We start from the raw sequence: 16,717 nt of genomic DNA, 5'->3' as shown, positions 1-16,717 counted from the left end.
TTTACCTATCTCATTTCTTATCAATGTGGCACACCCATACAGAGCCACATCCAAGTCCCAGGTCTCATGCCCACAAATTCAGTGATACATATGTGGTCAAATTTGTCTGGTTAGGTGAGGACTTCTGGCAGTTCCATTTCTTAAAACTTTCTGCTTTTCAAAATACTCACTCGAAGCCACCGTTCTACTACCAAATATACAGCATTCTCAGTAATATAGTCCATGAAATTTCTCTCAATGACTGATGCTTTCTGAACACCAAGCACTATGGGAAATAAAATCCTAAGAACTTTCTCTTCATTCATAACCCCTGTAGCTGCAAACAACCATGACAGAAAATAGACAATTTAAAAAAGAAAGGTTCGAACAAAATGTTATTAGAAATTTAAGGAGAAAGATATTATTTGGGGCAGGGACATCAGGGAAAGTTTCACAAGAGAGGTAGCACCTTTCTCCTTGCCATTTCCTCCCTCAGATAAATCAGAGGATTATAGAGTCATATCTAGAAGGAATCTTAGAGGTCATTAATTCCAATCCCTTCATTTTACATATGATATAACTGGGGTCTAAAAGGATTAAGTGACTTACCCAAGATCTCACAGGTATTAAGTGGCAGAACTGAGATTTGAAGCTAAATCTCCCATGTCCAAATATAATACTTTCCATTATGTCACTCTTTGTTAAAATAAACATTATTTTTATTAGACACTTTTAAAGTGTTATTGTGTTTTTCACAAAGTCAGCATGTTCAGTTCTTGATATCAAATAACAGGAAGATCTAACACCTTGGACTCCACAATTGACACAGGGATCACATCTGACAAATATGAAACATTACATACTGTAGTTCCCCATTCCGCTACATAGAGAAGATTGTCATTGTTAAATTCTTTGGGACTGAGATTGGTCACTACAACTTGTCAGAATTTGAATGCTTTTTAAAAATTGTTGTAGATGTGATATAGATATAGATGTAGATGTAGATATATTGGTTTATTGATTTTTCTGGTTCTGCTTACTTTACTCTGAATCGATTCATATGAAACTTCCTATATTTATCTGAATTCCTCATATTTTTTAAGAATTTTTTTATTTTTAGCTTACAACACTCAATTCCACAGGGTTTTGAGTTTCAGATTTTCTTCCCCTCCCTCCTTTCCCACCTGCTGGCAAGATGGCATATGTTCTACATATACCTTCACATTACACATAATTATACAATAGTGAAGTCAAAAAGCACGATGATGAATGGAGTGAATAATGAGAAGGAAGAAACAAAAACAAAAAAAAAATATATATATATATATATATATATATATATATATATATATATATATATATATATATATATATATATAGAAAAAAAAGAGAGGAGATAGTTTCCTTTAGTCTGCATTCAGACTCTGTATTTCTTTATCTGGACGTAGATAGCTCTTTCCATCATGAGACCTTTGGGGCTGTCTTTGAACCTTGTAATGCTGAAAAGAGCCTAGTCTATCAAAGTTAGTCATCATAGCATCAATATGTCTGTGGTTGTGTACAATTTTCTCCTGGTTCTGCTCTGCTCAATCAGCATCATATCAAGTAGTTTTTTTTTTTTAATTTATTTAATATATTTAGTTTTCAGCATTGATTTTCACAAAAGTTTGAATTACAAATTTTCTCCCCATTTCTACCCCCCCCCACTCCAAGATGGCATATATTCTGGTTTCCCCGTTCCCCAGTCAGCCCTCCCATCTGTCACCCCATTTCCCTCCCATCCCCATTTCCCTTCTTCTCTTGTAGGGCAAGATAAATTTCTATGCCCCATTGCCTGTGTATCTTATTTCCTAGTTGCATGCAAAAACTTTTTTTCTTTGTTGTTGTTTTTGAATGTCTGTTTTTAAAACTTTGAGTTCCAAATTTTCGCCCCTCTTCCCTCCCCACCCACCCTCCTTAAGAAGGCAAGCAATTCAACATAGGCCACATGCGTACCATTATGTAAAACCCTTCCACAATACTCATGTTTTGAAAGATTAACTATGTTTTGCTCCTTCCTAACCTATCACCCTTTAATTTTCTCCCTTGACCTTGTCCCTTTTTGAAAGTGTTTGTTTTTGATTACCTCCTCCCCCCATCTGCCCTCCCTTCTATCATCCCCCCTTTTTTATCTTCTTCCTCCTTCTTTCCTGTGGGGTAAGATACCCAATTGAGTGTGTATGGTATTCCCTCCTCAGGTCAAATCCAATGAGAGCAAGATTTACTCATTCCCCCTCACCTGCCCCCTCTTCCCTTCCTACAGAACCACTTTTTCTTGTCACTTTTATGCGAGATAATTTACCCCATTCTATCTCTCCCTTTCTCCCTCTCTCAATATATTCCTCTCTTATCCATAAATTGATTTTATTTTTTTTAGATATCATCCCTTCCTATTCAACTCACCCTGTGCCCTTTGTGTGTGTGTATATATATATTACATATCTATACATATATATATACCTACATATAAACATACATAGACACACACATATGCGTATATATATATATATATATATATGTATACACATATATATGCATATTCCTTTCAGCTACTATGATATTGAGGTCTCATGAATCATACACATCATCTTTCTATGTAGGAATGTAAACAAAACAGTTCAACTTTAGTAAGTCCCTTATGATTTCTCTTTCTTGTTTACCTTTTCATGCTTCTCTTGATTCTTGTGTTTGAAAGTCAAATTTTCTATTCAGCTCTGGTCTTTTCACTGAGAAAGCTTGAACGTCCTCTATTTTATTGAAAATCCATATTTTGCCTTGGAGCATGATACTCAGTTTTTCTGGGTAGGTGATTCTTGGTTTTAATCCTACCTCCATTGACCTCCAGAATATCGTATTCCAAGTCCTTTGTTCCCTTAATGTGGAAGCTGCCAGATCCTGTGTTATCCTGATTGTTTTTCCACAATATTCAAATTGTTTCTTTCTGGCTGCTTGCGGTATTTTCTCCTTGACCTGGGAGCTATGGAATTTGGAGACAATGTTCCTAGGAGTTTTCTTTTTGGGATCTATTTGAGGAGGCGATTGATGGATTCTTTCAATTTCTATTTTACCCTCTGGCGCTAGAATATCAGGGCAGTTCTCCTTGATAATTTCTTGAAAGATGATATCTAGGCTCTTTTTTTGATCCTGGCTTTCAGGTAGTCCAATCATTTTTAAATTATCTCTCCTGGATCTATTTTCTAGGTCAGTGGTTTTTCCAATGAGATATTTCACATTGTCTTCCATTTTTTCATTCCTTTGGTTCTGTTTTATAATATCTTGATTTCTCATCAAGTCACTAGCTTCCACTTGCTCCAATCTCATTTTAAGGTAGTATTTTCTTCAGTGGTCTTTTGGACCTCCTTTTTCATTTGGCTAATTCTGCCTTTCAAGGTATTCTTTTCCTCATTGGCTTTTTGGAGCTCTTTTGTCATTTGAGTTAGTCTATTTTTTAAAGTGTTGTTTTCTTCAATATTTTTTTCAGTATTTCTTGGGGTCTCCTTTAGCAAGTCATTGACTTGTTTTTCATGGTTTTCTTGCATCATTCTCATTTCTTGTCCCAATTTTTCCTCTACTTCTCTAACTTGCTTTTCCAAGTTCTTTTTGAGCTCTTCCATGGCCTGAGACCAGTTCGTGTTTTTCTTGGAGGCTTTTGGTGTAGGCTCTTGCACTTTGTTGACTTCTTCAGGCCATATGTTTTGGTCTTCTTTGTCACCAAAGAAAGATTCCAAAGTCTGAGACTGAATCTGGGTGCATTTTCGCTGCCTGGCCATGTTCCCAGCCAACTTACCTGACCCTTGAGTTTTTCATTAGGTATGACTGCTTGTAGAGCAAAAAGTACTTTGTTCCAAGCTTGCGGGGATGCGCTGTTGACTTCAGAGCTATTTCTATATAGCCAGCTCTGTCATCCCAGCACTCCTCCTTCCTCAAGAACCACCAACCCGGACCTGATGCAAATCTTCAGCAGGCTCTGCACTCCTGCTCTGATCCACCACTTAATTCCTCCCACCGCGTGGGCCTGGGGCCAGAAGTAACTGCAGCTGTAGTTCTGTAGCTGCACCTCCCCCGCTGCCCCTGGGGTGGTGGCTGAACAGTGAACTCTGTCCCCCGCAGCTTTTCCCACTAACCTTCTCTGTTTTCTTTGGTGTTTGTGGGTTGAGAAGTCTGGTAACTGCCACAGCTCACTGATTCAGGGTGCTAGGGCCTGTTCTGCCCGGCTCCTGGTCTGGCTGGTCCTGCTGACTCCCATGCTGAGCTCCGCTCCCCTCCACTCCGTGCATGATAGACCTCATCCAGCGACCATCCAGGCTGTCCTGGGCTGGATCCCTGCTTCCCTCTGCTATTTTGTGGGTTCTGCAGTTCTAGAATTTGTTCAGAGCCATTTTTTGTAGGTTTTTGGAGGGATGTGGTGGGGAGCTCACTCAAGTCCCTGCTTTCCAGCCACCATCTTCCAAGTAGTTCTTTCCAGGTTATTATGAGGTCCGTATCTTCCCTATTTCTTATAGCACAATAGCACTCCATTACATTCATATAACACAACTTGTTTAGCCATTCCCCAATTGATGGACATTGCCTTGATTTCCAATTCTTTGCTAACACAAAAGGAGCTGCTATAAATATTTTTGTATATATGGGTCCCTTTCCCCTTGTGTGATTTCTTTAGGATATAGCCCTATAAGTGGTATTGCTGGGTCAAAGGCTATGCACATTTTTATAGCCCTTTGGGCATAGTTCTATAGTTCTTGATCTGTTCACACAACTCCACCAACAATGCAACAATGTTACAATTTTCCCACATCTACTCCAGCATTTATCATTTTCCTGTTTTGTCATGCTAATCAATCTGACAGGAGAGATGCGGTACCTCAGAGTTGTTTTGATTTGCATATCTCTAATCAATAGTGATTTAGAGCATTTTTTCATATGCCTATAGATAGCTTTAATTTCTTCCTCTGAAAACTGCCTGTTCATATCCTTTGACTATTTCTCAATTGGGGAATGACTTGTATTCCTATGAATTTGCTCAATTCAGGGGCAGCTAGGTGGCACAGTGAGTAGAGCACTGGCTCTGGAGTCAGGAGGACCTGAGTTCAAATCTGTAGTAGCTCTGTGACCTTGGGCAAGTCACTTAACCCCAATTGCCCTACCTTCCCCCCTCAAAAAATTTCCTCAAGATAACACAAGATCTAGCAGCTTCTACATTAAGGGATTGAAGGGCTTGGAATATGATATTCCAGAGGTCAGTGGATCTAGGATTAAAACCAAGAATCACCTACCCATAAAAACTGAGTGTCATGCTCCAAGGCAAAATATGGATTTTCAATAAAATAGAGGACTTTCAAGCTTTCTCAGTGAAAAGACCAGAGCTGAATAGAAAATTTGACTTTCAAATAAAAGAATCAATAGAAGCATGAAAAAGTAAACAACAAAGAAAAATCATAAGGGACTTACTAAAGTTGAACTGTTTTGTTTACATTCTTACATGGAAACATGATGTGTATAATTCATGAGACCTCAGTATTATGGTAGCTGAAGGGAATATACATATACATACATATATCGTCTTTTATCGCCTTTGCCATTTTGATGGAGAAGCAGTAGAAAGAGGAGTAGATTTGTAGCCAAGGGGCCTGGGTTATAATTCTGGCTCTGCTACTTACTACCTTGGGCAAATCAATTAACTTCAAGGGACATCAATTCCTCATCTGTACAATGATGGTACTTTCCTAGATGGTCTCAATGGTCCCTCCCAGCTCTGTGTCCTTGATGCTATGAGCAGTCTGAGGTGAAACCTCAGAACTGTTTTAAATTGAATTTCTTATCAATAGTGATTTGAATAATTTTTATGTGATTACTAATAGTTTGCAATTCTTTTGAAAGCTATTTGTTTGTATTTTTACTTTCCCTTCCCCCCACCCCCACCCCATAAGGCAATCTGTGACGTCTTTTAGGTGACCAGTTAAAAGACATAATGGTTGATGGAAGAGGGTGTTGGGAAAGAGAAAAAAAAGTGGATGGTGTCCCCTTTGCTATCTATTCATATGAAAAAAACATTGCTGGCATAACCAGGACTACCACTGGAAACAGTGTACCATGTTTTCTCCCCTTATTTTATATAAAAACAGTGAAGCCTGACAGAGACTCATTGCATTATTTTACCTGTCAAGTGATATATAATAGTGATAAATCACTGCGGGTGTACATCCTTAGGCCAGCTCCAGAGCAGCACAAGCCAGGGTGCTGCTTGGAGAATCCTTCATATTCTGAGGGGAGGGATGGTGTCACACCTGTCCTAAAGCTCATTTGCATGGTTGGCCCACTTACACCATCCACACATCAATGCATAATTCTGAAGTAGCCAAGTGGCAGTGAATTCCTGGGGTTTTCACAGGGCCTCTGATTTCCTTGTTTCTTACCTTGATGAAACATTACTCTGTAATGCCATTTTCATTTTGTTTTTAGCATTGACTTTATCAGTTATGTTCTACTGTAGAAACCTTATGTTTTTAGACTTCTCTTATGGACTGTTAGTAACAGCCATTTAAAAGGACTTAAAAGAAAACCAAACTAGAAAAATCCATACTCTCTTCAAATTTCTGTGCAGGGCCTTCACATTTGTAAAACTGCATTACCTAAGAATTTTTCTGGTTTAGTTTTCTCATAAGTTCTTTTAAATTTTAATTATAGCAACCATCATCATCTATTTATGAGGCCTTACCAAGCACTTTCCTCAGAAAAACTACAAGAGTATAATAAAATTCATTTCAGAGAAGAGGAAAACTGAGCCTAAGTAAATAGGTCCCCATGGCTACATGGGAGAGCCAAGATTCCAGTCCAGGTCATCTCCTAAGAAGTTCAGTGTTCCTTCTACCATACCACATTGCCTTTCATTCTCATTTAACTCAGATATTTCCTATAAATTGTCCCCTCGATGTCGAGCTAGATGTTTTACTCGTAACTGATTTCAAAGTCATTCATACAGCATGGCTAATCACTAGTGGTAGGCAATTATATAAGAATCTTCATGAATTCTGATTTTTATATCAAATCAGTCTTGATTCGTATGAACCTAATCTTTTTTATAATCATTTATTTCATTATTCCATGTGTGTAATCTCATAAATGAAACCAGGATTCATAGACAGAGGTTTTAAAGATTAATTGCCACACTAGAAAACTAGCATTCAATTATGGTAGCAAAAAGAACTGATATTTCTATAGCGATTTAAAGCTTGCAAAAGGCTTTACGCAAGATCTCGTTTGATCCTCACAGAAAAGCTAGATGTACTCATATACAATATTAGATATGATTATCCCCAATTTACAGATAAGGAAATGGAGACTTAGAGACATTGAGAATGAACTACAGAGGAAAGAGTACTAGATCTCATGTCAGGGGACCTGGGTGAAAATCTTGCCTCTGGCACTTCAATCAACAAGAATCAAGAAGCATTTAGTAAGTGGCCACCATATGGCTGGCATTATTAGGCACTCAGGAGAGAAAGACAAAAATGAAATAACTCTTGCTCTCTCAGAGTAGGAATTCCATCAGGGGAGACAACATGCACCTATATAAACATTACACAATACATACAAAATGAATGAAAGGCAGTTAGCAAGACAGGACAGTAGTAGATGGGTAAATAAGGAAAGCTTTCTTGTACAAGGTGGTGCTTCACCTGTATCTTGAAGCAAGTGAATGATTTTTAAGTGTAGCCAAGGAGGGAATACATTCTAAACATGGTGGAAGAAAGATTGTGGAGGTGGAGGGAGACAGACAATACAAAAATGATTCAGAAATGGGAAATGAAGTAAGGTATGTGAGGAACAGAGAGAAGGCCAGTTTGACTCAAGCATAAAATTCAGGAATACGAGTGATCAATATATAACGAAATGTGAAGGATAGGAAAGGGCCAGGTTTAAAGGGCTTTAAAAGCCAAAACAAAGGGATTATATTTTATCTTAGAGTTAATGGGTAACCACTAGAGTTTACTGAGTTGGGGAATGATAGGGTCAGATTTTCACTTAAGGGAAATCACTGTGGCAACTAGGTAGAGGATAGATTAAGATGGGAAGAGACTGGAGGCTGAAAGACCAATTAGGAGGCTATTACAATTGTCCAGGAGAGAGGCAATGGGGCCCTGAACTAAGATAGCAACTCTTGTGAATAAAAAGAAGGGATCAAATGTAAGAGATGCTATGGAGATTAAAATAGTAAGATTTGGCAATTGAATGGCTATGTAAATTTAGGAAAAGTGAGGAGAGTGAAAATAAGTCATAGGTTTTAAAATCTGGCAAAACCTAGGGCTTCACTTTGTCTGTCTCAATCTCAATTTCCTCAACTGTAAAATGAGTTTAAACTACATGGTGTTTAAAGTCTCTTCCAGTTCCAAGCCATACCTAAGTCTCCCTAAATCTGAGTCCAGGATTCTATTCATTTCTCCATGCTGGAAAAAGACATACTAGTAGTCAGGAGAAATGGATAATACATCTGGCTTTGCCACTAACTATAGCAAGAAAGTCACCTAATTAGTTAATTAAGTCATAATAACTAATAAATAATTGATTGATAAATAATTATTAGTTAATAAAATGTCAACTTCTTTACCCTGGGCATCCCTATAAAAATCAAAGGATTAAAGTAGATGGGCATCTCTATAACAATCAAAGGATTAAAGTCGATCATTCCTGAGGTCCTTTCTAACTCAGTCTATGACAAAATAGTCCTCTAGTAGTAGCAATATATAGTCTGCTATATTAGAGTAAATTAAACTTCAATGAATGCTGATTAAGCATTTATTGTGAGCAATGCCCTGTATTTAGGAAGGGGAATAAAATAAGCATTTATCAAGTTCCTACTACGTGTCAGGCACTATACCAAGCATTTTACGAATATTATTTCTTTTGATCCTCACAACAACCCTGAGAGGTAGGTGCTATTTTTATCCCCATTTGATAGCCGAGAAAACTGGGCAAACAGAGGTTAAGTGACTTGCCCAAAATCACACAGAATAAGTGTCTGAGGCAAGATTTAAACTCGGCGTTTCCTGGCCCGTTGTTGTATTCACTGTGCCACCTAGCTGCCTTCAGCAGTTCTGAGGGAGTTATAAATATCTCCTAATTATGTGATAGTTCATGAAATAACTACATAATTACCAAAATGTTTGCTTTGTAGTTCAACTTTTTTTTTCTATTTACGTGAAGTAAAACACTTTTTTTGCTATTTTTTTATTTAAAAAGCTAATGAAATGAAGGTGAAAATGCTAAAGTTAAAATTTCCTAGCTCAGAAAATTATATTACACATGATTAGATTTCAATTTCCCTTTTGTAGATGCTTATAACTCAGCCTAATACCTGTACTACCCTACCTGGAGGACTCTTACTAATGGGCCTCTAAAAAGTTTGGGGGTTTTTGGCCTCTAAAAAACTAAGCCAAGTTTAAGGTAGTGAATTAAAATTTTACTCAAACCATAACCCACAAGCACCCACCTATGTGTTTTCTTATACTAAGCCTTTTAGGACCCCCATTTTAGGAACAAGCCCAGGGCACCCATGTTTTATTTACTTCTTTTATTTCCTAAATTCTAAGAACTTAGCTACTGTGGCCCTCAATACCCACACCCCTTTTCTAGATGTCTTTTATGAGTTGACTGTCCCCTTTAGAATATAAATGTTAACCCCTGAATGTCTTTTTGTTTGTATTTGCATCTCCAGCACAGAGCCTGGCACACATAGTAAGCATTTAACAATGTTTGTTACCTTTCTATCTACCTACTACAGTGATCAGAAAAGACACAATAGTTCCAAACAAAATACATCTAACCAAATAGTATAAAAAATTAAGTGACAAGAAAATACCCTGAGAAATTGACTTTCCTGTAAGTTACTACACCATCAGTGTTAGTGTGTAATGCTGAGAACACACATGACCACATATAGAGAACATGTTGCTAGGAAACGTGAAGGAGCAACATAAAGGAAACACATGATTTGGGAACAAGGCCACTTGCACCTCCAGTACTGTAAAGCACAGTGCTTTAATGGTGCTGCTCTCTGCAGGGCCTTGCATCTCTGCTGAGTGTTGACTTTAATGGAGATTCCATCTCCATTCCTTGCTGGGAGTCATGTCTCTGCTGAATACTGAATCTCCTCTCTGTGATCTTCTTACTACTGGTCTTTAGATATAAAGTTGGCTGAACTCTCTCTGTAACGGTCTGCTGGAGTTTGAGTTGCTGGTGGGCCCTGCTCCTATGCAACAGACTCGATTACTCTATTACTCATTTATCTCTATTACTCCTGCCAGTCCCAAAGCATAAGGACAGGACAATAACCAAACAACCAGCTCAGCAGCTGATAAGCCTTCAGGCTAGGATTAAGTCCCTTCTTATAACTAACTCTTCTGTCCCTCCAAGTGCTTGGTCCAGCCACCTATATGATTCTGTATTAGAAAATCCTTTTTCATTCCTGTCAAATCCCTGGTTGTTAAGCTGTGTATCCTCAAACCATTTCTAAGGCTCCACAAAATCACAAAGGAGCTTTTTGGGGAAAGGACACCCTAGTAGCTAGAATTTATATAGCACTTTACATATGTTACTTCATTTGATACTTACAACAAGCCTGTGAGATAGGTGATGTCATTACCCTATATTTCAGATGAGAAAACTGAGCCCAAGAGAGGTTAAATGACTCGCTCAGTTTCACGCAGCTAGTAAGTGTCTGAAAGAGAATTTGAAACTCAGGTCTTCCTGACGCCAAGTCAAGTGCTCTAACTACTGAGCTAGCTACTCTATATAAAATTCCTGGCTTCTATACAAATCTGGGAGCAAAAACAAAAGAAGGCAGCAAGACTATAGAGCTCTGCAGAAGAGCCTTTGTTCCAAATTCCTGACAGTATTATACATTCCTGCCAACAACACAGTCACTGGTCTTCACTTATAATAACTTCCATGTGCAGTCACCAAAGGATTCTTTCTATTCCAATGTCCAATAACACTGGTCTCCTTGCTCTTCCTTGAACAAGAAATTTCACCTACCAACTCTGGACGTTTTCACTGGCTCTTCCCATGCCTGGAATACAAAGAAGATAATATTTGTAAAATACATAGCACAGTGCCCATCACACTGTAGGCACTTAATAAATGTGTCCTACTTTCCTTCTTTCCTTCCTTCTTTTCTTTCTCTTTTCCTTCCTTTTTCTTATTTCCTTACATACTTTTTCTGCCTTCATTCCTTCCTTCTTTCTATCCATCTCTGCCTCCTTGCTTCCCTGGCCTCCTTCAAGTCCTAGCTAAAATCTGACTTTCTACAAGAAGCCATTCCCCATTCCCCTGAATTCTAGTATGCTCTATTGACTATTTTCAAGTTATCTTGTATATAGCCATTCTGTCCATAATTGTTTGCATGTTGTCTCCCCCGTTATATTTTGACTCCTCAAGAGTAGAGGCTATTTTTGCTTTTCTTTCTATCCTGAATGCTTAGCACAAAAGCAGGAACATACTAGGCACTTAATGAGTGCTTCTTGGCTTGACTTGACTTTCAGTAGTCTGTGCCTACATCGAGTTGTTTTTCGATTGTGTTGGACTCTTCATGACCCCATTTGGAGTTTTTTGGCAAAGATACTGGAGTGGTTTGCTATTTCCTTCTCCAGCTCATTTTACAGATGAGGAAACTGAGGCAAACAGTGTTAAGTGACTTGTCCAGGGTCGCACAGCTAATAAGTGTCTGAGGCCAGAGTTGAACCCAGAAAGATGAGTCTTCCCGACTCCAGGCCTAACACTCTATCCACTGTACCAAAATAGCTGCCTTACCTGTGCCCACAGCAGCATTGAGATGTGTAAAAGTGGAGTGGTTCACTTAGAGTCAGGAAGATCTGGGATTTGATCTTGCTTTAGATTCTTAGCAGCTCTGAAACCTTGGGAATGCTGTTTCACTTCTCTCGGGCCCTTTTTTCTCCTTTGGAAAAGGGAGAAATTAATAGTACCTATCTCTCAGGATTGTTGTGAAGGTCAAATGAGATTATATATGTCGTGTTTTGCAAACCTTAAAACACTATGTAAATGCTAGCTATTATTATAGTGTCTAACACTAAACCTTTTATAGGGGAAACCACTTAGTAAATAAAAGTCAATTTCAATTTGATTTAATGAGGCTAATAGATGAGAGTAAAAGCAGTAGCTTAGACGGGTGGTACAATATATCTACCTTTATTTTCATTAGAGGGTGGGGATTTTCCCCCTTCAGCATATAGAGACAGGCCTGCCTGCCTCCAACCCCAGGCATGAAATTATACCAATTTTCATCAGAACTGTTTGGCCCCCACTGTAAATTGCTCCAGCAAACACCTGCCTGCCTGATAGGCAAATCATGCAAAATCACTCTGGAAGCTTCTTAAACCCTGATTAATAGGAATTACATGCACAGGGGAGAAAAATAGGCTGCTGAAGATGGAGATAGAATCTTCCCTTCTAGTCTGTTGTGACTTACCCTCTGCCTCTTGCTGGTTACAAGAAAATTAACTCAAAAGCAATTCCTCAAATTAGGAGTGAAAAAGCAGGCTTGAAACATCCCTGCTTCTGTTTTTTTGGTTCTGACCCAAGGCAATTTAATTTCAGATTGGGATGTCTGTCTGGCTCTGCCTACCCTTCCTAATGCAAATATGTCAGCAAGCAGTTTTTCTCAAAATCCAGCTTGCCTGACTGAAGCAAAGCAAACTCTCAGGGAAAAAAAGATTCCTAGCTTAGGGCTCCTTGTAGCCTCTTCCTTCTCCAGCTCACTCCCTCAAGACACCCACTCTGGATATGTCACTCAATGGGAATGGGGCAGGAGATCTGAGACAGCAATAGCAGCCAAGAGTGTTAACTATTGTTGGCTACAGCTTCCTCGCAGCCAAACAATGATACCTGTTGGAAACACATTTCATGGCCAATAGATTTTGGAAAGAATACTTGGTATGAAAAAGCAGGAGGAAAATGTGCAAGTGTTCCCCGCATGATATTTTATTATCTTTCTTCCGAGGTACTCGGTGTACATCTGACCCTTTAAAAATAAAATCCACCCCACAGGCAAACCACAAAGAAGAGATTTGGACATTGTAGTAGTAATCATACAGAAAAAAGGAAACTAGTCTTCAGACTGTAGATATTTTACAGGTGATTCTCTCCCTGAGGGAGTTTTAGTCATTATTTGCATGAGGGGAAAAAAATCCCATTAAATGAAGGCTTAGAAAGCTTGAGCAATAGAGATATTAAAAAAATCTTTTCTTGGTTATGAGAAAGACCAGGCTCATAGCCTTTAAAAAATTCAATCATCCAAGCAACATTTATCAAGTGTGGTGCAAAGAATACAGGAACATCTTGGTTCCGGACCCAGGTCTGACGCTAAGTGTCATTTTGGCCTTGTCTCATATTCTCAGAGTCTTACTTTCCTCACCTCAATTCAAATCAATATATATTTATTAAAAACTCAATATGAACAAGATATGTGCTCAGTGCAAGAGATAGAAAGAAAAATAAAAAACAGTCCCTGCCCTCGATATGCTTTCAATCTGTTGTAAGCATCTTTCTACTGACAGGAATAATTATATTCGCAGAACTTACTCCACTGATTTGCTGCAAGGATCAAATGAGAAGCTATTTTTAAAGCTTCATATGATCATGAATTATACTATTCATAGTTTTTATTGCTGTCTTCTATTCATTCCTCTACTAAAGTTCTACTCAGTCCTACGCCTGCATTGTGGTACAAAAACCACCTTATGAAGTATTAAGGTAACTATAAACAAGACATGACTGCAGCAGCTAGGTGGCACAGTGAATAGAGAGCACAAGCTCTGGAGTCAGGAGGACCTGAGTTTAAAGTCGGCCTCAGACATTTGGTACTTACTAGCTGTTTGACCTTGGGCAAGTCACTTAACCCAAATTGCCTCACCTCTCCCCTCCAAAAAAAAAATAAGAGGAAAAAGACCTATATGTACAAAAATATTTGCAAGAGTTTTTTGTCATGGAAAAGTAGTGGAAACTACAGAGGTACCCATCAATAGGGGAATTTCTGACCAAATTATGGCATATGAATATAATGGAATAGTATTGTGATGTAAGAAATTATAAAAGGGACAAAACCTAGGAAAATTTGTATGGATTGATAAAGAATAAAGTGAACAGAAACATAAATCACAAAATAATTTTGTAATAATAGCAACATTGTAAAAAGGAAAAATTTGAGAGACTTAGGATCTTGATGAACACAATGACCAACCAATGATAAAGAAAGTTACCTACTAATTGACAGAGGTGATAGACTCAACACGTGGAAAGAAATGCATTTGTAAACATTGTCAACATGGGGATTTGTTTTGTTTGACTACATATATTTTTACAAAGGTTTTGTTTTTCTTTTTTTCCCCCAGTGCACTGCGGTGGGAAATGTATGCTCATTAATTTTTTTAAATTGTAAATAAATTGGAGTTAAAAACATCATAGCAACTGGATTTGACATCAGAAGACCAAGGTTCAAATCTTTGCTCTGATACTTACCAGATACATGACATTGAACCAGTTATTTAATCTCTTCTGATCTCACTTTTCTCATCTGTAAAATTAGGGTCTTGGATTAAGGACTTTGGGGGATCCTTCCAGCTCTAGATCCTTAATGATACTCTAGAATTCTACATGGTAATCACCAAATAGTCTTAGTTTAGATATGGGTTAATAAATGTTTAACCACCAGGACATCCATGATCTCAAAAGCAATCCTAGATCATCAATTCCATTCTGCAAAACTATAAATCAACATAACAGAATCATGGAACTTTAGATATGAAAGATGTATTAAAAGCTATCTAATCCAATCTCTATGATTTTATAGTTAGGGGGATGAAGGTAAAAATGTACTAGTTAAAAAAATGATAAGTCTCAGATGAGAACCCATATTTCTTGATATCTAGTCCTGTGTTCTACTTGCTCTTGTTGTTCAAATAGGCTTCTTTCAGAACAATATTATTTTCAAATTATGTCTTCTTTGATAAAAGATTCAACACACAAAAATGTACAAGTTACAGGAGACAACATTCGTGAGGCTTCAATATTTCATTTCCAATTGCCGCATTTTAAAAAAAAATTAAATTTGGTATGCACACTTAGGCAAGCACTTTTTACTTTCTGATGATAATAATCGAACACATGGTTATCAACAGGACATGTTCTGATATAGAAACAACTCAGACAAATGTGGAAAAAGATGGAAAGACAGTTGCCATAATGGGATGCAAAAAATGTCATGAATTGAAGATTTCACAACCTGAAGTCATAGCTCAGCCAGTTGATAAGGTAGGATAAATAACTGCCTTCATTAAAAGACTTCATGAAATGTCAATTATTTCCACCATCACACAGGCCTTTCTAAAAGATTTTAGTTGTCAGTTCAATGGCCTAAGAACCTATTTCTGTTTAAATTTGTCTCACATTCATTTTATTGTTCTTCTCAGATGTCCAACTCATATATAGTTTTTAGGAAGGTCAAATTGGGAGAGAAAAAAAGCATTTACTCTGAATAAAAATAGGTTGAGGTCTATTAATTGGGGCTAAGAAACTATGCTTTTAATATCTAGAAATTGTTGGGTCTTAGAAAACTGTTGGGGACATTTTAATCTTGATTTTTAACATCACCTCTGATATTGGCCACCATCTCTGGTTTAGAGAGGGAAGAGGAGACAAGTGTAAATTGTTTGCTTTTTCAAAAATAGACTAACAAATTCATGGTGTTAAAAAGATGTCAGACATGCTTTCCACTATTTTTATATTCTGTACATGACCAAAGTTGTTTAGTTAAAGAGTCATTTTCTACATGTTTTAAAGATTACACAAGAAATAAAGGATCCAGTCCAACTTCTGACACCTAATACTGGTACAGAGTTCAGAGTAGTGGGAATTGGGAGAGTGTTGAAAATCCAAGGGAAAGCTTGCACGAGAAATTGGTTTAACCTAGGTAAATTACTAACCCAATTCCATCTCTCTGCAAAATATAATCTTGATTTCTGCTCTCCTTTGGACTTCTTTTTCCCTTCTGAAATTCCTGAAATTAACCAGATAGCGAAGTCCCTCTGTTTATGTATAGGCCAAATGAATAGCTGTCCTTTCTTCAACGTGTGCCAAAGATCACATTTACATCCAAGAGCTATTCTGGTGGGGAACCAGGAAATATAAGGAATTATTTGTCATCACTGCACCTACAAGTTCAAGCTGAATGTCAGTTTTCTCCTTCAGGATCCTGCCAGTGGCCCTCAGATCTTACTCAGCATGTGAGACAACAGTTTGGAAGGTGGGCACGAACAACTCTGCAACTGTCACCTACTCTCTGAACCTATTACAAAGCCAAGGAAGACATGTTTCCCTCTTGAGAAGCCTTACAACCAACACTAAAAATTTTGAGAATCAATGAACATAAGGACCTTGGTCTGACCACATGGGCTGTCTTTTAGAAAAAATAACTTCTATTTCTGACTTGTTGGCATTCTGTAAATTTTGCTGTTCCTGGAGTGGTTAAGAGTCTTGATGTTAACATTTGTTGAGAAGTCTTCGTAGGAGAATGACCATATTGAATGGCAGTAGGCTTAGCATTACCAGATGGCACGAATAGGACAGACATACATGGAAAATAAATGTTTCCAAATGGTTTCATGCTTCAAAAAATCAAAGGCCCTCATCT

General features: G+C 37.9%; 1 protein-coding gene across 1 annotated transcript in view; it reads left to right on the top strand.

The window, feature by feature from the left end:
- TPO (thyroid peroxidase) overlaps positions 1-16,314 on the top strand; it is a 234,465-nt gene extending 218,151 nt beyond the window's left edge. The window contains exons 15-16 of the mRNA XM_036751861.1: positions 15,207-15,339; positions 16,276-16,314. Coding sequence (XP_036607756.1) covers positions 15,207-15,339; positions 16,276-16,314 — 172 coding nt within the window. The remainder of the gene's footprint in view (positions 1-15,206; positions 15,340-16,275) is intronic.
- The last annotated feature ends 403 nt before the right edge of the window (positions 16,315-16,717 follow it).

The sequence above is a fragment of the Trichosurus vulpecula genome, chromosome 3 (genome assembly GCF_011100635.1).
Source record: "Trichosurus vulpecula isolate mTriVul1 chromosome 3, mTriVul1.pri, whole genome shotgun sequence".
NCBI classification, from domain to species: Eukaryota; Metazoa; Chordata; class Mammalia; order Diprotodontia; family Phalangeridae; genus Trichosurus; species Trichosurus vulpecula.
Note: the sequence above shows the minus strand (reverse complement) of the source record. Positions and strands in the feature narration are given on the sequence as shown.